At 43.1% G+C, this 27,073-nt stretch overlaps 1 protein-coding gene across 1 annotated transcript; it reads left to right on the top strand.

Annotated features, from left to right (window-relative positions):
• Nucleotides 1-27,073, top strand: LOC132092169 (opsin-5-like). The gene is made up of 4 exons (XM_059498276.1): nucleotides 1-132; nucleotides 12,775-13,068; nucleotides 15,479-15,804; nucleotides 26,161-27,073. Exons 1-4 carry the CDS (start codon nucleotides 63-65, stop codon nucleotides 26,581-26,583), a joined length of 1,113 nt encoding a protein of 370 aa, XP_059354259.1. The 5' UTR covers nucleotides 1-62; the 3' UTR covers nucleotides 26,584-27,073.

Below are 27,073 nucleotides of genomic sequence, written 5' to 3'. Positions count from 1 at the left end.
CGAGCGCGTTTATCTCGGCGAATTAACAACTTCTTGTCCTGTTGAAGATCTCACTTGTCCTCATGGATATTTATTCCTCTAAACTATCACCCGCTGTGGATTATGTAGTTGGTGCGTTCCTGCTGCTCATTGGTAAGATTGGGTTACTAGTTCCTCAAACTTTTCCCCCCTTACTGATTCTAGTGCGTAATGGTGAGTTTGTCTCTTTCCAAATGGATAGCTACTGAAACTTTCCTCCAAACTACACTGAAAAGGGGGTAAGATCTAAATAAAGGCCTTTTTTAAGAAAAAATTAAAAATCTTATCATCATGGAACCGACATATACATGTATTTATACTATCAAAAAACAGGTAGAAATAGTTCTTAATGTCACAATTGCAGATTACCACTTTTTACAGTGTAAACCTCCTATATCACACTTTTTAGGTATACAAGCAAAAAAAAAAAAAAAAAAAGTCAAATACATCATTGAAGGTGGACTTATCATGGTATTCATTCATTAATGTAAATTTGAGCCAAGTTGTCACATTTATTTTAAGTACTAATCCAAGTGTATGCAATGTCTTAAATAAAATGTATATTGTCCAGAACAATCACATTGTATTTTTGTGTGTTACCTTTGAACTTGAACTTTTGAACTTATCTTTAAAAAAAATCTGCATTCTCTCATTCTCCCCATCATTCATTTCATTCACTAAATGATCTGAGAATCAAGTTACTGTTTATATTTTAATGGTAGTTTCCTCTGTGACCACATGCTGTACTATAGGTTATGGTGTGTTCAGTGAACTTTCTTTTTTCTGGGCAACAATTGTTGTTCATTTGCTGCCTTTTTTTTTTTTTTTCGCCCTGGTCTCCCCTATACTATAAATAGTGTTAGCAGCTCTTTAAGACACCTGATAACAAGTAGAGAATAATAAGTAATACATAAATAGATAAAAGAAACATAAACATTATAAACAGCATAAACATTCTAAACCCTAAACAGTAGAACAGTGACTGTATAGTGTAATAAAGTGAGATTAGTACAGTACTCGTAATATTGCACATAGAAAAGTTATTTAAAAACAACATATACATAGTGGGCAGTATAAATGGTACTGTAGCAGCAATGTACTATTATAAAGTGGGAAGTGCAAGATGTTCATAAATTGTCAGCAGTGTTCACTGTTATATATACTGGACTGTATGTAAACAGTACATGTTAGTAGATAGTGTGGATTTTGTGAGTTCAGGTTTGATTGAGAGCATTCACAGATCTGGGGAAAAACTGTTAAATCGGGTATAGTTCAAGCATAAATTGCTTTATGATGCCTGCCTGATGACAGCAGTTCAGAGAGGTCATGGCCAGGATGTATGAAGTCCTTACAGATGTTTGTTGCCTTCCTGAGACACCGTGTTCTGTCCTCCAGCACTGGGAGTTGAGTCCCAATGATCCTTTGTGAGCTGGAGTAAACATGTTGAAGCACTCTCCTGTCCGCTGCAGTGCAGCTGAGATACCACGCTAAGATACAGTTTTGATGCTCTCTGTAGAGCAGCAGTAAAAGGTTGCCAGCAATTCTTGTGGCAGTCTGTCTTTTTTCACTGTTCTCAGGAAATACTTGCAGTGGTGTTAGTGGTCCGTTAAGGTCCTCTGTGATCTGAACCCATAAAAAATAAATGCTGGGAACCCTCTCCACCCTCTCTCCACTGATGAAGCATAACCGGAGCATAATTCTGATTCTGGGAATTCCTGAAGTCAATGATGAGCTCCTTGGTCTTCCCAGTATTCACAGACAGGTTATTCCTCAAACACCAGTCCTCTAGGTTCTCTATGTCATGATCAGCCCCACTAAAGTCATGTCATCTGCAAACTTTAATATGGTATTATTAAAGGTGAAGAGGGAGTACTGGACAGAGCACATATACCCCTGTGGTGTACCTGTGCTCAGAGTGATGGTGGACGATGTGTAGGGGCCCAATCTTTTGGAGTTTTCTGGGCAGTTTGCAGGGGATGACAATGTTGAATAAATGTAGGCATCCTCTCATTCTCTCCCATTCTTTGTCATCAACAGTATTCATTCATTTCAATCACTCATTTAGTATTTATATTGAGAATTTAAGAGTTGTGTCATGGATTTCAAGTTACAGTAATCTGAGTATAACGAGTTGTAAAGAGACCAAGGTTATTTTAGCTTATCAGTAGATAAGTTTAACTGTGAAAGATGCAGTTGTGCCTGAGGCAAGAGAAAATCATGTTTGTCTGAGGATAGAGTAATCATTATTACTCCAAGGATGAAGAGACTGATACTAGGTCTCTATTTTCTTTGACAAAGCATGTCCTTCGAGACCTCCAGGTCACCAGAGCAGATAGCATGTACCACTCAAGTCTTTTCCAATTTTCTATGGTTCAGAGTCCAATTTTACTTTATAAAATTGTGTTGTAAATGGCACAGGAGACATGGAATTTACATAGAAATCCTTCTTCAAAGTGCTTTAACACTGATGTAGCGTTTCATTTGGTTGCTTTGAGAAAAGGTCTTTGCAACTGCTTGATAAACCTTTGATGCAGTTGGCAGAAGTAGCATAGAACCTATTAATTTTAGAGGAGCAGATATTGGTATTGTTTAATTTAGAGACAAATGCCTCTGTTTTCAGCTGCAGGGAGATCATATATATTCACTTTTAATGCTTTCAAACATAAGACTACAGATGGCTTGTATTAAATGTAATCCCTATATCTAGCAGACAACCTGGATGAAGGATTTTCAGTGCAGCACAGATCAAACCTGATAATGCTAGTGTAACCCTTATTACGAAGTAGTAGAAATAATGTACATAGGTTTAATAGTCTAAGTAGTCGTAGAGGCTATCATGAATATGATTTGGACCAGAATCAGAAGATGCTAAATTGTTAAGAGCCTGAGAATTGAATATCAATATGGAAAAAAATGCCACACCAGAATGACAGTTTAGATAACCTGTATTAAATTCACAGGGTGGAACATACATACAAAGAAAGAAAACACATTTATGAAAAATAACAAACAAAAAAAATAAAGTGCGCACGTAAACAAAACAAAACCCTCCTTTTCAGTATCTTTGAGCTCAGTTCGTCCTCGGTTCAACTTGCCTTGGTTGACAAGAGTTCAGTTTCACCGTTGGGGCCCTTTTTTTCTTTTTTTTTTTTTTTGTTTGAGTTAGTGTTTGTCCTACCACAACAAAGATGAAGAGGATGATCCGGGCAGTTCGTCTAAAGCGATTTGATTCGTTGTCAAACACGATTGGCTCGCCACCCAGCCACCTGGACTGGGAATCAATGCGTCTCTGGAAGAACGTCTGGAACGTCTGGATCTGTATCACTCCACGGAAAGGATCTCTGCACGATGTTCCCAACTCTTACCAAAACCTGACCATTTTAACGGAATTCACTGCCTTTAGCTCCATGACAACAGTGGATTCAGGCACAGCTTTCGTTTACACTCAAGCAGATAACGCAGCCTCCTATGCTCAAGTGCAAGCGCCAAAAAAACGTGCAGTGACGCAAAACTAGAGGCGTAACTGTAACGGAGCCTAGCTGGCAGCTGATTGGTTAGTTCAGTGCCTCATACAATTCACCCATTGGCTCACTTACAAGTCCATCAAAGATACAAAATTAAAGTTAACCCTTTCATGGCTGGGTCAGACAGCTAAATAGGGCTTCTCATTATTAAACCTGGCTACACTCTCCCCCTTTGAACTCATGTACGTCCCTGTACATGGCAATGGTTGAACTGTTTGTATCTCAGGGTACAGGACAGAAGGATATGAGTTTTCACCCTCACTTAAAACGTCAGCCACAGCTGTGGTTAACCCCTGGAAGAATGATTTAACAACTGTGACAAAGGGGTTTCCAAGTTCAGTATAATCAAGTCTCTTTGACGGCTGACGGATTCTCTCTGATCTCCTGACTGTTGTATCCTTTATTTCCTCTTCTGGTTCTTTACCTCCATTGTGACTCATCTCCTTTTCACTCTCTAACATTTCAGAGAACACTGGAAACTGCTCTATTTGAATGTCATCATCAGGTAAGTTTTTTTCCTCCACAGGGTTTTTACTAGCAGGTAAGTTACTTTCGGTCATAACGATGTCATGAACTTGTTCATCAAGCATGACTCTTTCGGTAAGTAGGTCCTCAGTGTCGTGGTGGTGACAGTTAGGATCATTATGTGTGAGGGGACTGTCCGAGGCACCATTGGACATATCAGGTGGTTTGTTAATTTCAGGAGTGCAATCAACATTTTGAGCATTTACCGGACTCTCAACAGGACAATTGCTCGGAGGTTCAGAATGCTGTTTATCCTGCACAGTAGACATAGTTGGATCAGGCTGCACTAGACTGTCATGGACTGTGGGAAACTGAGCATTTGGGGGTTCTCTGAAACAGTAAACAGGAATGATTTCATCTTCATCGTCTGAGAAATGATTCTCATCCACAGTAGGATTTGCACGGGTTGCTGGCTTGCGTCTTGCGGGCTGCTGGCCAGGTGCCTTGCTGACCTCTGTAGGCAAGTAACCACATGGAAGGAGTAAGTCCCTATGCAGTGTTCTTAAAGGACCATCCTGATTTTCAGGTTTGACTGTATAGACGGGCAGGGTACCTGCTCTCCTCACCACCACATGGACAATTGACTCCCACTTGTCTGAAATCTTATGTTTTCCTCGAATGCGAACGTTTCTGACCAAAACTCGGTCTCCAGCTTCCAAGTCCGAAGCAGTCACACGCCTGTCAAACCTCATTTTGTTCTTGAGTGCTATTTTTGCAGCATTTTCAATTGCTATCTTGTAGCTGTCTTCAAGTCGTGACTTGAGGTTTTGCACATACTCTGCGTGTGATGTTTGCTGACCCCCTTGCACTGGTAATCCAAACGCCAAATCAACCGGCAGACGAGGCTGACGTCCGAACATCAGTTCATATGGTGTAAAACCTGTCACCTCATTCCTGGTGCAATTATAGGCGTGGACCAGGGGTTTTACAAAATCACGCCAACGAGATTTCTCTGAGCTTTCAAGAGTACCTAGCATGTCTAGTAACGTGCGATTAAATCGCTCAACGGGGTTGCCCCTAGGGTGGTATGGGGTTGTTCTTACTTTGTGTATGCCGGCCACTCGACAGAGCTCTTTTATTGTGCGGGACTCGAAATCACGTCCCTGATCACTGTGTAACTTTTCTGGCATTCCATAGTGCACCATAAAGTTCTCCCACAGACACTTTGCCACTGTGCGGGCCTTTTGGTTAGGTGTTGGTATGGCAACCGCAAACTTAGTAAAGTGATCTGTAATCACCAGTATGTCTTTGGTCCCACTTTTGTCAGGTTCAAGGGAGAGGAAGTCCATACAGAGGAGCTCAAGGGGTCTGGTGGTGTTAATGTTTACTAAAGGTGCAGCTCTCTCAGGCAGCGCCTTCCTCCGTACGCACCTGCCACATGTTTTGACTTTTCTCTCGACATCCAGAGCCATCTTTGGCCAAAAGAATCTGGTCCTTACAAGATCCAGTGTACGATCAACCCCCATATGACCCATATGATCGTGTAGGCTGGTCAAAACTGTGTCACGCAGTTCAGCTGGGAGCACAAGCTGATAAAAGGTCTGAGATCCCACTTGGCGTCTCCGGTACAAGATGTTATTACGGAGTTCAAGGCGATTTAACTCCCTCAACAACAGTGGAAGCTCAGTGAGTTCATGTCGCAAGGTTGGGGGTGGTTTTTCTCCCTGCTCAATCTGGGAAATGACATGCTTTATACTTTGATCAGCTCTTTGTTTACTCGCAAGCTCTGCCTCAGTTAGGTGGAGGATAACTGGCAACCCACCAAGGTGATCTTCTTGCCCATAACTGTCAGGCACAGCAGTAGCTGAGATGGCAAGAGTTTCAACTAAAGCAACACCATCTGAAGAATCTTGGCCATCATAACTGACACTGTAAATGAGCTGTCTCTCACAGATTGCTTGCACAACAGCTTGATCTACTGCATCTATATTTTCTGGATCAGAGAGGTGACCCTGAGTAAACTGTCTTATGCGTTCTCTCTCTTTTTGAGATTTAAGATCATCAGCCAGCTTCCCATGAGGCCTGCGGGACAGTCCATCTGCATCGCCATTTTGCTTTCCTGGACGATAGAGAAGTTTGAATGAGAACGTGGACAGTGCTGCCAGCCACCTATAGCTTGTCGCATCAAGTTTTGCTGAGGTCAGTATGTACGTCAGTGGATTGCTATCAGTAACAACAGTGAAGTGGTTACCGTAGAGATAATCACTGAACTTTTCTGTCACTGACCACTTGAGTGCTAAAAATTCCAACTTGTGTGCTGGATAGCGACTCTCACTCCTTGACAACCCTCTGCTTGCATAGCCTATGACTCGACACTGACCCTCCTGTTCCTGATACAAAACAGCACCGAGTCCAGTGGTGCTTGCATCGGTGTGGAGTACATAGGGCTTCTGGGGATCAGCAAAACCTAACACCGGGGCGGAGGTAAGGCTCTCAATAACCAGGTCAAATGCCTGCTGGCAAGCGGGTGTCCAGCGACTCCCAAAAACCTCCTTTGGGTTGCGGTACTGACTTGCTTTCCCATCTGACTTCAATTTCTTGTGAGAAGGTGGGTAACCAGAGGTTAGATTGTGGAGGGGCTTAACGATGTTAGAGTAGCCCTTAACAAACCTCCTGTAGTACCCAGCAAACCCAAGAAAAGATCTCAGCTCTCGCAGGGTTTTTGGGACTGGCCAAGTCTTAAGAGCAGCAATCTTCTCCGGATCAGTCTCGACTCCATTTCTGGAAACTACATGCCCAAGATAACGGACTGACGTCTGGAAGAATACACACTTTTCAGGTGATAATTTCAGTCCGAACTCTCTAAGGCGTGTGAGCACCCTCGTCAGCCTTGCTTCATGCTCTTCCAGAGTCTTTGAGAACACAATCAAGTCGTCAATAAAGACTAGAACGTCCTTTAAATGCATGTCCCCCATGCACTTTTCCATTAGTCTTTGGAATGTACTCGGTGCATTAGTCACTCCCTGCGGCATCCGGTTAAATTCCCAGAACCCAAGCGGACACACGAATGCGGTCTTGGGTTTGTCTGCTTCCTCAACTTCGATCTGGTAATAACCAGACTTTAAATCCAGGACGGAGAACCACTGGGAACCACTGAGCGCTGAGAATGTGTCTTCTAACTTTGGAAGAGAGTATGCATCTTTTATGGTCTGGAGATTCAGACGCCTGTAGTCTATGCACAACCGGACTTGGCCATTCTTTTTCCTGACCACCACTATCGGTGACGAAAACGGTGACTCTGACTCTCTGATGACTCCTGCATCAAGAAGCTCCTGAATGTGTTTGCGAACAGCTTCGATGTCTTGTGGGTGTATTGGTCTCGCACGCTGTTTAAAAGGAGTTTCATCTGAGAGTTTTATGCTGTGTGCCACTTTATCTGTTCTGCCAAAATCCAAGTCATGTTGTGCAAACACGTCAGGCATGTTGTTGAGCTGCTGAGTGATGCGTTCTCTCCATTCAGATGGAACTGGGGACTCACCGAAATTGAAGTTTAGGTCGTGCTTGTTGTTTGACTGTGCCTCTGGTGACTTTGAGAGGGGTTCTGATTGTTTTACTACACTGTGCTCCTGTAACAAGATGCTCTGGTAAGCACTTATCTCTGCAATCGCACATTTAGCAGGAATGACTATATCATGGTCAGACTCATTACTGATGACCACTGGTAGCTTATAGGGCCGCTGCTGGGGAATGTCGACTAAGCTAGCTGTTACCAGCAAGCCACCCGGCAAGGAGGGTAATGATGGCTGCTCAATGACTACAAACTTCTCATTCTGCAAGCAAATAGCTACAGCAACTCCCTCAACTACTACAGTTTCACCAGCTGGAATGATTTTAGAACTTCTACCTTGCAATGTTACTACACTGGGTTGACTGTTGTTGGTCTGTTTTTGTCTAAGCTCAAGACATTTAAGAACTGCTCTATAGCCATGTGGGATTGGTTGATGGCATGTCAATCCGGCTTCGAAATACATGTCATACAGTACATCCAGCGTATTGGTGCCTATAAGCACAAAAGACTGTGAAGTGGCTCGAATGTCAGGAACAACCAAAGCGAGTGTATTTACATCCATTGACGCTCCAATAAACTCTTTTGGAAAAGTTACAGTCATTTCTATGTAACCCAAGTAGGGTACGGACTGTCCATTCGCTCCTTCCACCTCCAAGAGATCATGTAGTGGCTTAATCTCCTGCTCTGGAAAGTGCTGTTCATAAAATGACCGGGAAACTGTTGTTACTTGGGAACCCGTATCTAGTAGGCAGCTGACTTCTTCACCTTTTATGTTGACTTTAGCGGTACTCTTGGTGCCGACCAACCCCTTAGGGAGCTTAAAAGGGTGGTTCTTACTTGCATGTTTTAGATTAACACATACTTCAGCCTTGTCTTTACTGTTTACGTCTGAGGGACGTTGTTGGCTCTCTTCAGTCCCTGTTTGTCCCCCAACAGGAACTGCTAGTCGTTTAAAGGCAAGTTGAGACTGTTTTGTGCGTCCCACATGTGCTGCTTCTCCTCTAACTGTCTTTTCTTTTCAGCTACTAAAGCAGGGTTTGCCCTGTCTGTGCAAACTGGGGCAATGTGCCCATCCTCCCCACAGTTAAAGCAGTACCAAGGCCTGGGTCTGTATGTCTGTTTTTTCTTGGTCTGTTTTAGCATGTCTGTGTTAGCACTGTCTAGTTTTTGTACTTTGCCTGGACTTTTCCCTGCTGCTCCCCTGTTATCAGCCCCCTTTGTCTGTTTCTGTGCCATCAAATAGGTTAATTGGCTTTGTAAACTGGCTACTTGCCTCCCAAGATCCTCAATAACACTGAGACTGACCTCTGACTTCTCTTTTGACTCTGCACAGGCCCACGCACTTTGGAGCTGAAGCTGGCCACGCTGCCTGGTGGTGCCAATGTGTTTTTTCATGCGACTAGCTTTTGCTAACTGTCTGTCTTCCTCTGTTCTTAGTAACAGCAAGAGGTCAGCAAATGAAGGGGGGTTGCTTTTCTTCTGCTCAAGTTGCAGGCAAGAAAGTAAAGAATTGTCCCAGCATCCTCTACAGAACTGTTTGAGTAGGTGTTTATCTACATCAGCCGGTGCAGCCCCACCCCTTCTCACAGCTAGGTTCAATGCTAATTGCAATCGATGAAGATAAGTAGAGGGTTTCTCACCCGGGTCTTGAAGGGTGTTCATAAACTGGGCAAAAAGTTCTTCCCCATCCTCAACAGTACCAAAGGCTGACTCCAAGAGCTGCAGGTAAGCGATGGGGGGTGATCCAGGCCGTAGCCCTTTGACCACATCGGCTGCAGGTGAAAGTAGACATTCAAGAATTCTTCTTGAAATCTGAAGATGGGACATGCTGGGATCATTTAAAAGCAGTTCGATGTGTGAGCGCCAAGTGTCGTAATCAGCTTCGTTACTCGGTCTGGGAATCTTTCCAGAAAAGGAACGAAGCCTCATTGGAGATTGCAAGTGTGGGCTAACATCTTCCCTCCGTACAATATGCTCAACCACCACCTTCTGTATTTCTGCTGGGTTTATGTCACTCACTGAAAGGGACGGAGCTTTCCCTCCATTAGTGAACAGGACTGAATCAGTGGTACTTAAGCAATTTCCTTCCCGGGGGGCATCCATAAGTGAGACGAGGGGCTGTTGATCTTCGGGGGTAGGAGGTTGAAATGTCACAACTGGAGTCTCAACATGTGAAGGGGAGACTTGTATACCTATGGGTTTCATAGCTTCGATATCTTCACCAATCTGGGACATCATCTCTTTCAACACCTCCCCATAGTCTTTGCCACTTAGCTTGGCTAAGCCCTTTAACTCAGCTAGATATGTTTTTGTAACATTACTGCCAATCTGCGTTGTGTACACACTGCTTAATGCGTTTACAACATATTTAGCACATGGATCACCTTGCTCTGTGTATGTGTATGGCAGAAGTGGCTCTAAGTTCACTAAAGCTGAACCACTCGAAAACTCAATGATCAGGTTTTGGTAAAATTCGGATTTAGATTCATCAACGAGAAGGGCTCTTTCGATGGAACCGTACTTCTTAAGGAAGTCAACAACTTCCTCATCCTGATCTGCTACCTGTGTTACCCCACTAACGATCACTGCATTCGGAATTTTAACACCTGACTTCTGTATGAAATCCATTTTGCATATTCTTTCAATATTGACATTCAATGTCTCTGACTCCTGGCTGGCTCGCCAATAATGTAACCCTTATTACGAAGTAGTAGAAATAATGTACATAGGTTTAATAGTCTAAGTAGTCGTAGAGGCTATCATGAATATGATTTGGACCAGAATCAGAAGATGCTAAATTGTTAAGAGCCTGAGAATTGAATATCAATATGGAAAAAAATGCCACACCAGAATGACAGTTTAGATAACCTGTATTAAATTCACAGGGTGGAACATACATACAAAGAAAGAAAACACATTTATGAAAAATAACAAACAAAAAAAATAAAGTGCGCACGTAAACAAAACAAAACCCTCCTTTTCAGTATCTTTGAGCTCAGTTCGTCCTCGGTTCAACTTGCCTTGGTTGACAAGAGTTCAGTTTCACCGTTGGGGCCCTTTTTTTCTTTTTTTTTTTTTTTGTTTGAGTTAGTGTTTGTCCTACCACAACAAAGATGAAGAGGATGATCCGGGCAGTTCGTCTAAAGCGATTTGATTCGTTGTCAAACACGATTGGCTCGCCACCCAGCCACCTGGACTGGGAATCAATGCGTCTCTGGAAGAACGTCTGGAACGTCTGGATCTGTATCACTCCACGGAAAGGATCTCTGCACGATGTTCCCAACTCTTACCAAAACCTGACCATTTTAACGGAATTCACTGCCTTTAGCTCCATGACAACAGTGGATTCAGGCACAGCTTTCGTTTACACTCAAGCAGATAACGCAGCCTCCTATGCTCAAGTGCAAGCGCCAAAAAAACGTGCAGTGACGCAAAACTAGAGGCGTAACTGTAACGGAGCCTAGCTGGCAGCTGATTGGTTAGTTCAGTGCCTCATACAATTCACCCATTGGCTCACTTACAAGTCCATCAAAGATACAAAATTAAAGTTAACCCTTTCATGGCTGGGTCAGACAGCTAAATAGGGCTTCTCATTATTAAACCTGGCTACACTAGTAAAATGTAACATTCAACAACTTAAAATAGCTTCTCTTTCATTTCATGTCATGTTAGATGATACAGCATGTGGGTTTGGAATTGAAACCAACCTAAAACTTGATACGACTTATTTCTAACGAGATTATGCAGGTTCTGGGTCTTGCATTTAAGATTCTCAGTTGGAACTGTAAAATGCAGTAATAGATTTGAATTTATTTATGTATTATTTTGTATTTAAATAAGCATGAAAATACTACCATGATTTACAAATGATAAGTCTTTTTTATTAAAATATTAATGAAAATATTTATGATAAAAATGTCAATAGGCTATTTGTTTCTTTAAGCATAATATAAATTATTTTCTTTTATATTTGGTGTGAAATATGTTCCTGACATGTTATGCAACATTTACTCCATTAGATCTTGATTGATTGTTGTGTAAAGCATATTCTAATTTGTCTTTATAGCTTCAACTGTAGTGAAGCTAGTAACCTCAAGGTCATGGGGTTGATTACCATGGGTTAGATTCCTGAACGAATTAATTAATTAAAATATATATGTCTTAAATGCAATATAAGTTGTTCATATAAAGTGTCTGCCAAATGCATACAATAAATGTAAGTCTTAAAGCTATTATATAATGCTAAAAATGCAGTCTAAAGCTCCATGGTTTATGAATGGACTATCGTAAATTGGAAAAGAAGCATCTTGACAACTCTGTGTGAAACAGCACATTGCTGAAGGACAAACTAGAAGGTTACTGAGGAGGCAATATGACAGATTACTTACATAAAAGTGAGGCAGAGACACAAAGAAAGGAAAGCAGAGACTGTTTGAACAGGGGGTTAAGACTACTGGAAGAATTTGTCTTTAGGATTTGATCTCAACATTTTCTCAAAAACACTAAATAATATGATCTGCAGATTAAAAGGAGACTAATAATGCCAAAAACACGGGCTTTGGACTAAAAAAATTTTTTTTTAATGCAATCCATACCACTCTGGATAAAACCATCTGCCAAATGCATGCAATGGACACTATACATTAATATAAACATTAAAAAATATAAATAAAATTAATGTAAAGATATTATACACTGATTTTCTATGTTAGCCAGTCATTATCTCAAAATCAAAAACAGTAAATAATTTTTTTATTTAATATATGGATTAAATTTATATGGATCTTTTTTTTATATATGTGAGAATGATGAGATGATAAGACACGACAACAGCTTCATATTCACAAAATATTTGAGCACACAATGCAGCAGCTGACTAATTGAGAAATACAAATGTAATTATTTAGTTACACAAAACGGGATGGGTCATAGCTACACATACATTATTATTAAAAAGTTCAGGGTCAGTAATTAGTGTGTTTTTTAATTAATACATTTACTCTGTTAAAAAAAAAGCAACACAACAGTTTTCAACATTAATAATAAGATTAAATGTTTCTTGAGCACCTCATCTTAGAATGATTTCTGGAGCATCGTGTGACACTAAAGATTTGAGTAATGATGCTGAAAAATCAGTGTTACGTCACAGGAATAAACACCTAATTCTTTGTATGTCTTCTTTTTATCTTTCACGTGCAGCAATTCTTTCCATTGTGGGGAATGTGATGGTTCTTGTGATGGCATACAAGCGGTCGAACCAGATGAAGCCTCCTGAGATTCTGAGTGTGAATCTCGCTGTGACAGATATGGGAGCCGCTGTCACCATGTACCCGCTGGCTGTAGCCTCAGCGTGGAACCACCATTGGATAGGGGGAGACATCACCTGTGTGTACTACGGCCTGATGGGATTTTTCTTTGGAGCAGCTAGCATTATGACCCTAACAATTATGGCTATTGTTCGCTTCATCGTGTCTTTAACGCTCCAGTCACCCAGTGAGTTCCTCTTGGCTCTATCCTTGAACCTATTTCTATTCTGACTCCTGCATGGATTTCTAATGAGTGGTACAACCTCAATGCTCCTGAGATAACATGGAACTGCCTTTTCTTAACATATTAATAATCTGTTTAGAATGACAATGATGAGTGTTTCAGAATAGCAGTAGTTAACATTTTTTAAATATGTTCGGTAATCAGATTCAGTTTACATATATTATTGAAGCCTTTTCCCTCTGTTGTGGCAAAAAGTAGACAAGCTGTTTGGAGTCACGTTGACCCTAGCAAAACACATCGCAGGTCTCCCAAACATATAACTTTCCAAAATGTAATTGAACACAGTTGTTGACTTTTCAAATCTGTTCTTATAAGATGAAGAGAATCCTGTAAATGTCTTTAAGTAATAAATTAATATTCCAGTACAATTTAAGCTTAATCATAAGTATTTGTGATTATGCTGATAACAACAAAAAATATATTTCCAATTAAAATCTGTGTTTACAGTGGAGGTGAATGAAGCCAATCTGTAATTGTTAAAATTATGACTCTTTCAATAGTGTAGCCATGACATGCAAACAATATAATTTATTTAACTATATTACAGGCAAAGCAAGGTTTTAGTATCCGTGAATGGTTTGACAGTTGGAGTGGTCTGGTTTCATCTCTGTAAGAGGTCATGTTCTTGCTGAGAGCTTATGGGGAGCTCTGTTACAGCAGATAGTTGTCATTTGCATACAAACTCAACATGACAGTTCAGTAAAGCTAACTTAATAGAGCTTTTTGGCTGACTCATGCCGGGAGACAGACAATGAATTATTGAAATGAAACTTAGCATGGGAATAACTGCTCTGTAGGGAAATAACCCAGAATTTTTTTTTGTTTGTGTTCATTTAGTGTCAGACGTTTGTTTGTGCATCTATAATCTGGAAAAGCACACAATCCCTGGTTTTCTGGGAAAATACCACCTATATTGTGCTACAAAGGAAGTTTTAAGATTTAATCAAGTTTTGCAATTATTCCATTAGAAAGGTAAATGTCAGAGCATCTAATGTATGGCCTAACATTTTATATACTTTGGTAAAATATACATTTGAATAAAATTAGAAATAATGATTTAATTATTTACATTGTTTAACACTGTAGCCTCAACCAACCGAAATGGGTTCATTCATTTACTCCTTTATTGGAGAAAAAATATGGCTCTTCGTGAGCAGATTGAATGTTTATCAGGCAATTTTAACTCAAAAAGCAGCTCATAAATAAGAAAGAGGGAGACAAATTGTCATGTAAAACCAGATTATTTTTGTTTATTCTTAAAGGTGCCATAGAATGCATTGATACAAAATTTTTAATTGTTCTATGATGTCCCCAGATTGTGTATATGAAGTTTTATCTCAAAATATCTCACAGACAATTTTTAATAGCTTGTTGAAATTGCCACTTTTCGGGTATGAGCCAAAACGTGCTTTTATTTGTGTTTGTCCCCTTTAAATTTAAATGAGCTGTTGCTTCCACCTCCCTTTTCAGATGAGTGCAGAGCAGACTTCAAGAGCTCATGCTCGTGGGCATATCGGTGTTACGGTTTAACCGCTGGTGACCATGTTACTGACCTCACATTCCTTCCAAATGCAATTTTTAACTACTACATTCCTATTTACAGTCATTCTGGTAGCACATAAAGGCAGCATTAGTAAACACGCAGAGACAATGGTAGCTTTAGCAACAATACCCTTACAGAGAGCCAAGAAGCTCTTTTGGAAAACAAAATATAATGCGCAATGCTTAATTTGTCCGTAGTCTGTAATCCCTAATCCTAATCCCTCTTTCAGAAGCAATCGTTGCACAACTCCAGCGCTGAACTGACCCTCGTTTGTGAGGCAGTCTGGTTTAAAATGTTAGCACAAATGTATAGGACTTTTCCATTTTTTCCCCAGACATTTCTGCGGTCTATGGAGACTCCTATGTTCGTTTGTGCATCCCAACACACGACACTTTTAATGTCTCTTTGGCGCTGACATTGTACCTCCAGCAGCTACAGCAAGAGAACAGTAATGGCAGACCGCAGCTTCTCACTCAGGGCTGCATATATGCTAATAGGGCACAGAGCATCGCGGGGGGGGGGCTTCACCAGCTATGTCATCATAGTAATGAGAAACCTGGAACTGCTAGTGTGGAGAGACTGTTTATGAATTATTGGGATTATAAAACAATGAGTGGGTGGACTTTTACCATTATAGGGCTGGTTGTTTTCACACACTGCGGCCACACAAATGTGTTCAAACACATAATAAAAGTGATTTTTGCATTCTATGGCACTTTTAAGTGAATAAAATGCAAAGAAAAAAACCATGTAAAAACTGCTTTTGTCTTTAAATTCTCCTTTCATACCTTTAACTGTTTCTGTCCACAGAAGAGAAAATCAGCAAAAGGAACGCTAAGATCCTTGTGGCGACCACTTGGCTGTACGCGCTGCTCTGGGCTCTTTTTCCATTGATTGGCTGGGGAAAATACGGCCCGGAGTCCTTTGGCCTGTCTTGTACTCTGGCTTGGAGGGACATGAAGGAACATAGCCAGTCTTTTGTCATTACTATTTTCCTTATGAACCTCATCCTCCCAGCCATCATCATCATCTTATGCTACTCTGCTATCGCTGTGAAACTATACATCACCTACAAGTCTATGGACGACACCAACCGCATACCTAACATGATAAAGATGCAGCGGCGACTCATGGTGGTGAGTCTCTTTTGTACATTTTGCATTCATCTAAATGTGATATGAATAGGGCTGGGTACCAAACTTCGATGCCTTTAGGGTATCGAATGAAAAACCCACTATACTATGAGTATCGAAAAATTATTTATCTTTCGGTGCCAAATTTCGGTTCCAAAAGCCAAGCGGCCGTTTTTTGTATTTTTATTTTTTTTGCCAAGCGGCTGTGTCTGTGTGAGCTTGTAGCATCCGTGCATGTAAGGACCTAAATTCGCCGTGATTGGCTGTCCACCACCACGTGGCATGACGGGGAGGATTTCTGATAGTGGTGGAAATTATGATTCTTTTTAGAGATTCGTTCATTTTCAGTTCGTTCACCAAAATGATTCGTTCAGAATCGTTCACTGATTCGTTCAGTGACCATTTCTTCGTATTACACAAAATAAGCCAGCAGATGGCAAAAAAAGAGTGTATTATGTGTTATGTCTTAAGTCAACGAACGTATTCACTTGTTACAAAAACTGATCTGGCTTTATTAAAATGTGTGTATAATCACATTCAATATATAAAGTCTAATTAAGTTTTTCTGATGAACAAAGCACAAGGTTTTCTTGCCTAATTAGTATTTTAATTGTTTGGTCAGACAGTTTGTATATTATATATTCACATTCATAAATCGGGGATTAAACGTGGAGTTGCTAAATATCAAAACAAGCGTATGTGCACAGTACAGTACTTAACTGCGCTTTGCATTTTTGCGAGATTGACATGCTAAATGGCAGACTAACCCGGTTTACTCTCATTCATTTCGTTCACGAACGAGATAAGCTATGTGCCAGTTCATTTCATTCACGAACGACATGTATCAGCTCATTCAACTCATTCACGAACGACATGTGTATCAGTTCAGTCATTTCATTCACGAATGATAAGATCTCCAGATCTAGTTCAGACTCATATGAAACTCGTTCATTAAGGGCGTATTCGTTCATTACATTCAACAAATCACATGCTCTGTCACATCTCATACTCTAAGGCTATTGGCTCGAGGTTGAGTAATTCTTTGACAGGATGAAATGGTTGTTACCCGGTTCAGTGAGCTGCGCATGCGCTGCTTAAAGCGCCGCGCTGCTGTGAAGGGAGGAACTTCACTGAACGAGAAGTACGAGTCAGTGGATTACGTGAACGAGAACGATTCGTTCACCTAAAAGATTCGTTCAAAAAGAACGATTCGTTCACGAACGACACATCACTAATTTCTGAAGATACTCACAGTCACACAACACAAGTGTAGTTGTTTTTTCTCAAAACGTTTCCGTTTTACAATGCCAAAGAGGTCTAAAGTGTGGCTACACTGTATAAAAGTGGAAGTGCAACATATGCGATAAGAGTATTGCAACCGAAGCCGGCAATTTAATGAAGCATTTGTTTGGATGAGTGTTTTGTCCTCCCTCCCTGTTTAGTTTGGTCTACCATTCCGTATCTTGAAACACGCCCCCTTTCACGTTGTCTAAAATAAGAGAGAGAGAGATTTATCCGGTACAGCGAATTTCTCTGAGCAGCAGGCCACTGTATACGTTCACTTAAAACATAGCAGACTGTGTTTACGAGAATACTTGCAGAGACAATTATTTTGAGATAATTGTGTGTGTATGTGTTCATTCAGAAGTTATGATACGCGAAAGATGAATTCATTCTCTGTATGCGCATTGTCTGAAATGCTGCTCTCTGCGCGTGTTTTGAATAAGTGCACGCAAGCTCAGAACGCGCGTGAATTGTTTAAAACGCTTGAATCAGCAAGATTCAGAAACAAGTGCAAACGATAAACTACGATCCGTTTCACCCCTTCAAGCGAGTGAACAACGCGAATCAAGTTAAGAATTTTGCATCACTATTCACAATAGCCCTTCGGACTGGAAAACACAATAGACCCGGGACGTGGGGCTAACGATTTTGCGAGCCCTGCACCTCAGATCTATCCAGTTTTGAAACACTGGTTTTGTTAAACAAAATAAATGATTATTTTAAAAGATTGACTCAAAAGAATCATCTGTTCACTAATCGGATCATGAACTTGTATTACCGAGCCAAAGATGATCTATTATTGAACATCTCGAATGAATAAAGACTTCAAGTTCATCTGTAAAGCACATAAAGCTATCGTTTGACTTTTATAAACTTCTATTTCATGCATGATTCGTATGGATCTGTTAACTGAATGCAAAGTGTGAGTTCTAGCAGAATGTTTCTGTCTTGATGAGCATGTATCGCTCACTAGGGGTCGCTAAATGAACAGCTGCTGTTCTTTTTTTTTTTCAGCGGAGGATTAGTTGCCTTATTGGTTAAAATCCCCAAACTGTATACTTAAATATTAAATTAATAAATGACATCAAAACAGGGGCATTTGCGTTATGGTGGGCTGCTGTGGGCCAGAAAGTCCAGGGCTACTTTTTGGTCCCAGTCCGCACTTGAATTTCACTACTTAAACCGAATGCATCCCCATGAGCAGTCACGGGGTTTATTGTTAAAGGTTTGCTACAAATACAGTTTGATTTTGCACTAAAAAGTTTTTTTTTTTACATTCCTTTGCATTTTAGTTGGTTCAATATTAGTCTGTACACAATATAATTTATTTATTTATAATATGTTCATGTTGTGGCAAAAAAGTTTCTCTTTTTTTGTTAATTTTGGCCAAGTAAGGATTGATACCAATCCTGAGTGTCTGCTGGCGCACCACTATCCAAAAAGCACAACCAGTTGTATTAATAATGTTATCCTGAGTGTGAATTTGTTTTAATTAAGGTGAAAAATAAAAGTTTTGTGTTTAATGTATTTGTGTTGATGTTGAAATGGATTTTAAAACATATGGTATCGAAAAAAGTATCGTTAGGAACCGGTATCGAAAACTGAGGTATCGAAATTGGCACCAGATCGAAAGATTTTGAACAATACCCAGCCCTAGATATGAAACCCAAGAGCATTGAAGCTTTCTAGCTGACACTAGCTATCCTCAATAACTCACACAAGATGTGTACAAAACAGCAATACAGATGCAGATGCAATTATCAGAGTTATTTTAAATAGTCATGGTTAGGTCATTGCGGCCAGGCATCAATTTGACACTTCTTTAAATATTTCTTTAAAATTATATTTTAATTTTAGACAAAAAAGGCACAGACAGATAAGAGTCCCTATTGAGCAACCTGTACTAAGGAGTATAGTTCACTGAAAAATCTAAATTCTGTCATTTTTTTTACTCGCCCTCTTTATGTTTCCAAACCTATATGAATTTGTTTCCTCTGTGGAACACAATAGATGTTTTGCACAGGATAGTTTCCAGGGTTTAGTGCATTCAAACTTGCTGCCTCAAGATGCATTCATATCACAAACAGCTAAATTTCCATCCTAATCCTAAATTACATTTTGTAGCAAACCAGAGCATTGCAAAAACAGTTTGCAAAGAAAGAAGCATTTCTATTCCATGTGTTCAAGAAAATCTAAATCATCACTTGAATCTGGCACAGAGAAAGAAGCAAAAGTTTTGGAAAGAAATAGCCAATCAACTGAGCAAATTATTTAGTCACATGATTTTCTATGATTTTCACTGTTTTCTATGAATTTATGTGTTTCCAAAGAAGTTTACAGACATCTTCCAACAGAATACAAAATTTTACAAGTGCAAGTTTTCTTGTGCAAAACTGTATTGTTTCCATATAATATGTTATGCTATATTACAAAATACATTGCCTTTTAAGGTGACAAGATTGAATGTAGATACTAGGCATATTATTGTTAACTACAATTATCCATTGAAGACAATAGATGTAATTGCTCTCTCAAAATCTGAACTAGATAGAAATAGTTTAGTCTTAGCTAACAGACGTAGATAAAAAAAAAAACAAGATCTCACCACAGTGTTAATTTGTCTGTCCAACTTTAAGTCACTATCCAGAACAAATCCCAAATGTTTTTGTCACAGTGTCTGGGTTGTGTTCCCTGGGTTTCCACTAGGTGTCCTCCTTTCCCACGGTGTCTGTCACCTTATCACTTCCTGTTCCCTTATTTGGTCACCTTCCTCTTTGTTGAGTAATTGATTGTTCCCCACCTGTCTCCTGTTCCCTCATTATCCTTCTGTGTATTTATACCCGGTCTGTCTGAGTCTGTGTTACGGAGTCCTTGTTTAATGTCCTATGATTATTCATGTCTGTCGCTTTTTGCCTTGCCTTACCTTGTCTTCGTGTCTTGTTTATGTTGGATTTGGATATTCTGGTTTTGACCCTGCCTGGACTGTTTACCCCTTTGGATTACCCTTTAAATAAATGACTTACCTGCAATTGGTTCCCTCTCCTGTGTTTCCTGTAACACCGAACGTGACAGAAGGACTCCGTCACAGTAGGAACCAGCGGTATGTCATTTTTCCGTTCCCCAGCCAAGATGGCGGAGCGGCGAACCAAGTACCTTCGGTTGATCGCCCTCCGCCAAGAGCTCAGGTGCCTGGCTCAGGTGTTCTGGTCCCTGGCCGAGGGCATGGGCTACAACGATGCGGCCCTCAAGGACTATTTCAATGGCGTGCTGGATGTCTCAGGAGGAGATGGCGCAGTTAGAGACACTGGAATTCTGGGAATTCGTGCGCTACCTGCAGCATCGGCTTCGGTGGGATGCCCCAGCCACTTCTGTCTCTTCCGGCGGGGTGGTCGTCAGCCCAGCACCACTGCCCAGGATGGCAACCAGCCAAGCGCCACAACCCAAGATGGCCGCCAGTCCAGCACCACTGCCCAGGATGGCTACCAGCCAAGCGCCACAACCCAAGATGGCCGCCAGTCCAGCACCACTGCCCAGGATGGCTACCAGCCAAGCGCCACAGCACAAGATGGCCGCTAACCCATCGCCAATGCCCAAATTGGCCACCGTTCCAGCGCCACAGCCCAAGATGGCCGCCAGCCCAGCACCAATGCCCAAATTGGCCACCGGTTCAGTGCCACAGCCCAAGATGGCCGTCAGCCTAGCGCCACAGCACAAGATGGCCGTCAGTCCAACGCCACAGCACAAGATGGCCGCTAACCCAGCGCCAATGCCCAGATTGGCCACCGGTCCAGCGCCACAGTACAAGATGGCCGCCAGCCCAGCGCCAATGCCCAAATTTGCCACCGGTTCAGCGCCACAGCCCAAGATGGCTGTCAGTCCAGCGCCAAAGCACAAGATGGCCGCCAGTCCAGCGCCACAGCACAAGATGGCCGCCAGCCCAGCATCACAGTACAAGAGGGCCGCCTGTCCAGAGTCATGGCCCAAGATGGCTGCTTGCCCAGCGCCGCTGCACAGGATGAGAGTCTCAGTTGACCCTCCGGAGTCGAGTCAGGTTCCAGTTGCCCCTCCGGAGTCGAGTCAGGTGCAAGTTGACCCTCCGGAGTCGAGTCAGGTGCAAGTTGACCCTCCGGAGTCGAGTCAGGTGCCAGTGAACTCTCCGGAGTCGAGTCAGGTGCCAGTGAACTCTCCGGAGTCGAGTCAGGTGCCAGTGAACTCTCCGGAGTCGAGTCAGGTGCCAGTGAACTCTCCGGAGTCGAGTCAGGTGCCAGTGAACTCTCCGGAGTCGAGTCAGGTGCCAGTGAACTCTCCGGAGTCGAGTCGGGTGCCAGTGAACTCTCCGGAGTCGAGTCGGGTGCCAGTGAACTCTCCGGAGTCGAGTCGGGTGCCAGTGAACTCTCCGGAGTCGAGTCGGGTGCCAGTGAACTCTCCGGAGTCGAGTCGGGTGCCAGTGAACTCTCCGGAGTCGAGTCGGGTGCCAGTGAACTCTCCGGAGTCGAGTCGGGTGCCAGTGAACTCTCCGGAGTCGAGTCAGGTGCCAGTGAACTCTCCGGAGTCGAGTCAGGTGCCAGTGACCGCTGATCCTCCAGAGTCGGGGCTAGTCACCGCTGATCCTCCAGAGTCGGGGCTAGTCACCGCTGATCCTCCAGAGTCGGGGCTAGTCACCGCTGATCCTCCAGAGTCGGGGCTAGTCACCGCTGATCCTCCAGAGTCGGGGCTAGTCACCGCTGATCCTCCAGAGTCGGGGCTAGTCACCGCTGATCCTCCAGAGTCGGGGCTAGTCACCGGTGATCTTCAAGGACTGAGTCAAGTCACCGGTGATCTTCAAGGACTGAGTCAAGTCACCGGTGATCTTCAAGGACTGAGTCAAGTCACCGGTGATCTTCAAGGACTGAGTCAAGTCACCGGTGATCTTCATGAGCAGTGTCAGGCCAGCACCAATCTTCTGCAATCCAGTAAGGACACCAGGGGATTACCAGAGTTTCGTTGTCCCGTTGGTCCAGCCGCACGGAGGTCTGCTCCGCCTTGGGGGGCTCTGGTCCTGACCACATGGCTGTGGTGGTCTTCTGCTCCGCCCTGGGGGCCTTCCGCCCTGACCACACGGTTGTGGGGGTCTTCCGCTCCGTCCTGGAGGACTCTTACTTCGTCCACAAGGACGTGGTGGTCTTCGGCTCCGCCCTGGGGGGCTTCCGTCCTGACCACACGGTTGTGGTGGTCTTCTGCTCCGCCTTGGGGGCCTCTCGTCCTGACCACATGGCTGTGGTGGTTTTCTGCTCCGCCCTGGGGGACTTCCGCCCTGACCACACTGTTGTGGTGGTCTTCTGCTCCGCCCTGGGGGGCTCTCGCCCTGACTAGACGGTTGTGGTGGTCTTCTGCCCCGTCCTGGAGGACTCTGGTTTTGACCACAAGGACGTGGTGGTCTTCCGCTCCGCCCTGGAGGACTCTGGCGTCGACCACAAGGATGTGGTGGTCTTCTGCCCCGCCCTGGGGGGCTTCATGTTGTTGTTTTTGCTTTTTGTTTTTGTGTTCACTCCTGTCCCTGTTCCTTTCTGTTAGTCTGGCCCTCCGTCCCTCCCCCTGAACCTCCTCCGGTCCTCCTCCCTCCTGGTCTCCCTGTTTTGTGTTTTCAATTCTGGTGCCTGTTCCCCATGTTTTTCTTTTCTGGCCCTCCGTCCCTCCCCCTGAGCCTCCACCTGTCCGCCTCCCTCCTGGTCACAGTACAAGAGGGCCGCCTGTCCAGAGTCATGGCCCAAGATGGCTGCTTGCCCAGCGCCGCTGCACAGGATGAGAATCTCAGTTGACCCTCCGGAGTCGAGTCAGGTTCCAGTTGACCCTCCGGAGTCGAGTCAGGTGCCAGTTGACCCTCCGGAGTCGAGTCAGGTGCCAGTGAACTCTCCGGAGTCGAGTCAGGTGCCAGTGAACTCTCCGGAGTCGAGTCAGGTGCCAGTGAACTCTCCGGAGTCGAGTCAGGTGCCAGTGAACTCTCCGGAGTCGAGTCAGGTGCCAGTGAACTCTCCGGAGTCGAGTCAGGTGCCAGTGAACTCTCCGGAGTCGAGTCAGGTGCCAGTGAACTCTCCGGAGTCGAGTCAGGTGCCAGTGACCGCTGATCCTCCAGAGTCGGGGCTAGTCACCGCTGATCCTCCAGAGTCGGGGCTAGTCACCGCTGATCCTCCAGAGTCGGGGCTAGTCACCGCTGATCCTCCAGAGTCGGGGCTAGTCACCGCTGATCCTCCAGAGTCGGGGCTAGTCACCGCTGATCCTCCAGAGTCAGGGCTAGTCACCGCTGATCTTCAAGGACTGAGTCAAGTCACCGGTGATCTTCAAGGACTGAGTCAAGTCACCGGTGATCTTCAAGGACTGAGTCAAGTCACCGGTGATCTTCATGAGCAGTGTCAAGCCAGCACCAATCTTCTGCAATCCAGTAAGGACACCAGGGGATTACCAGAGTTTCGTTGTCCCGTTGGTCCAGCCGCACGGAGGTCTGCTCCGCCTTGGGGGGCTCTGGTCCTGACCACATGGCTGTGGTGGTCTTCTGCTCCGCCCTGGGGGCCTTCCGCCCTGACCACACGGTTGTGGGGGTCTTCCGCTCCGTCCTGGAGGACTCTTACTTCGTCCACAAGGACGTGGTGGTCTTCGGCTCCGCCCTGGGGGGCTTCCGTCCTGACCACACGGTTGTGGTGGTCTTCTGCTCCGCCTTGGGGGCCTCTCGTCCTGACCACATGGCTGTGGTGGTTTTCTGCTCCACCCTGGGGGACTTCCGCCCTGACCACACTGTTGTGGTGGTCTTCTGCTCCGCCCTGGGGGGCTCTCGCCCTGACTAGACGGTTGTGGTGGTCTTCTGCCCCGTCCTGGAGGACTCTGGTTTTGACCACAAGGACGTGGTGGTCTTCCGCTCCGCCCTGGAGGACTCTGGCGTCGACCACAAGGATGTGGTGGTCTTCTGCCCCGCCCTGGGGGGCTTCATGTTGTTGTTTTTGCTTTTTGTTTTTGTGTTCACTCCTGTCCCTGTTCCTTTCTGTTAGTCTGGCCCTCCGTCCCTCCCCCTGAACCTCCTCCGGTCCTCCTCCCTCCTGGTCTCCCTGTTTTGTGTTTTCAATTCTGGTGCCTGTTCCCCATGTTTTTCTTTTCTGGCCCTCCGTCCCTCCCCCTGAGCCTCCACCTGTCCGCCTCCCTCCTGGTCTCTGTTTTGTGTCTGTCGTGGAGCGTCTGGGAGCTGCTCCGTAGAGGGGGGGGGTACTGTCACAGTGTCTGGGTTGTGTTCCCTGGGTTTCCACTAGGTGTCCTCCTTTCCCACGGTGTCTGTCACCTTATCACTTCCTGTTCCCTTATTTGGTCACCTTCCTCTTTGTTGAGTAATTGATTGTTCCCCACCTGTCTCCTGTTCCCTCATTATCCTTCTGTGTATTTATACCCGGTCTGTTTGAGTCTGTGTTACGGAGTCCTTGTTTAATGTCCTATGATTATTCATGTCTGTCGCTTCTTGCCTTACCTTGTCTTCGTGTCTTGTTTATGTTGGATTTGGATATTCTGGTTTTGACCCTGCCTGGACTGTTTACCCCTTTGGATTACCCTTTAAATAAATGACTTAACTGCAATTGGTTCCCTCTCCTGTGTTTCCTGTAACACCGAACGTGACAGTTTTACGTTGGAATTAACAAATCCAGTCAAAGAAGTTGCATTCAAGCACTGCAGCATATCATGCTTTCTAGGGCCAAACACAATAACATTGGTTTTATTTCCGTTAAACTTTTAAAAATTTGCAACCATCCAGTCCTTAACATTGTGTAAGCATGGTAATAAAGTGTCAAGTGGATTTGAATTTAACTCATTTACGGGGAAATAAATCTGCATATCATCAGTGTAACAATGGAATGACAGTTTATATTTCCAAAAAAATAGCCCCCAACGGTAGGGTGAAAATAATTGGATCAATAATTGAACCTTGTGGGACTCCCCAAGGAAGATGTAATCTTGAAGAATTACAGCCCCCAATATTAACATAAAAATCATCTTAATGAAATTAAATGAAAACAGAAAATATAAAATAAAATCTAATTGAAAATTACAAAAGCTATAATAATATATGAATAATATTAGTTCCAATCTGAACATTGTCTGCTGTTGATATATGAAAAAAGAGAAGCCTAACATGGAAAAATGCTTGTTTGTGTTCCACAGAAGAAAGAAAATAATAGATGTTGTACAAACCAGCAATCTTTCAGTTACTAATCCTTACATCCCATCCCACTCAAACGCTGCTTCTTTCAGAAATCCCATCCTGAACATTTTTTTATTTCTAGATTTATAATGCTGAGGAAAATGTCTCCCAGTAGTAAGAATTTGATTTTCATAACAGGTGAACATAACACATTCAAAACCGAGCTCTATTCATCCCTAATGTGCTCGAGCTTTCGCAAAGCAACAACCAAACATCTGTAAATGATTCAATACCCACATACTTTCTTTTCCAATGTTTTTATCTGTGAATATTCTTCCCACATGAGACCACTTCAAAGGTGCTGTAGGCAGAAGCTTCACATCATATATGAAGGTTGTTCATTCATATTTCACATTAAGAATGTATTCACAAAGACATTGCATAACACAAAATAGGCCATGTTGTTTATGATGGTCAGTGTGTTCCACTGAGATCTTCTCTTGCTTGCTTTCTAATCTAATTGTCAAATAAACATGACCTGAAAAAAATTATAATAATGAATATGTAATGTTATAAGACTACAAAAATGCTATGGTAAGTTCCCTTATTCGATGATCTAATGGGATATTTAATGTAATTTTACAGTAAAATATTGTTAGGCTAACATTTGTTTCTTCATGGGAACATATTAGGAGGAATTTAGTATTACATCCATCTGCAGTGAATGGGTGCCATCTGAGTAAGAGTCCAAACAGCTGATAAAAACATAATCCTCAAGTAACCCACACCACTCCAGTCCAACAATTAACGTCTTGTGAATCGAAAAGCTGCATATTTGTACTTTTACATGTGTATAGAATGTACACCAAGCATCATCTGCCCCAAAACAGATCTGAATGTGTTATTCTTTGCTTTTGCAGATCGCTGTGTTGATCAGCATTGGGTTTGTTGGCTGCTGGGCACCATATGGCATCATCAGCCTGTGGTCCGTCTACCGGCCCAGTGACTCAATCCCTCCTGAGGTCAGCATGCTACCTTGTCTGTTCGCCAAGTCGTCCACTGTGTACAACCCGTTCATCTACTATATCTTTAGCAAGGCCTTTAAACAAGAAGTCAACCAGTTGGGCCACCTCTGTGGGAGATCTAACATCTGCTGTACTTCTGATGCTAGAAACAGCCCAGAGAATACCATCTACCTGGTGTGTGACATGAACAAGTCCAAATCTGGAGCAGAGGAACAAACAATCGAGAACAACAGGGAGAATGAGAATCAAACTGATGCCAAATCAGTAGGATCTGGGATGTACACTCTTAAGAGTGAATCTGTACAGAACACTGATTAGTGGAAACTTTTGAGTTATTTTTGCCTGGTTAAAGGCACACAGAGTGGTCCGTGGACACTTGAATGAACTTTTGTTTTTTTTTTCATTCCACAAGCTGCAATACCACTCCATATCATTGTATGGCATAGTGTGATATTATCAATGAGGCATTTAGATGTTGTCTAATGGATTTCATGATAAAAAAAAGTGTCATTTTGTTGACACATTGAATACATTCCAAGAGAAATTATCTTTATTCAAATGGTTCGGCCAAATATGAAAATTCTGTCATTATTTACTCACACTCATGTCATTCCAAACTCGTATGAACCCGTATTTAAGGTTCATAGACATTGTGCATAAGCTTATGCTTTTATTAGTTGCATGGTGATTTATACTGCCAAACCTTAACAGCCAAAAAGCACATTAAAGTATCATAAAACAAGTCCATATGACCCGTGCAGTATATTCCAAGTCTCCTTACGTTATATAATAGCATTGCTTCAAAGTG

This window comes from Carassius carassius, chromosome 18, assembly GCF_963082965.1.
Source record: "Carassius carassius chromosome 18, fCarCar2.1, whole genome shotgun sequence".
Lineage (NCBI taxonomy): Eukaryota > Metazoa > Chordata > Actinopteri > Cypriniformes > Cyprinidae > Carassius > Carassius carassius.
The sequence above is the reverse complement of the archived record's forward strand: the minus strand, read 5'-3'. Positions and strand labels throughout refer to the sequence as shown.

Excerpts from the sequence above, each read along its gene's own strand:
- LOC132092169 (XM_059498276.1), top strand. The coding sequence starts at position 63 with ATGGATATTTATTCCTCTAAACTATCACCCGCTGTGGATTATGTAGTT. Across the intron at positions 13,069-15,478 it reads TTTAACGCTCCAGTCACCCA|AAGAGAAAATCAGCAAAAGG; the intron begins GTGAGTTCCTCT and ends TTCTGTCCACAG. Across the intron at positions 15,805-26,160 it reads TGCAGCGGCGACTCATGGTG|ATCGCTGTGTTGATCAGCAT; the intron begins GTGAGTCTCTTT and ends TTGCTTTTGCAG.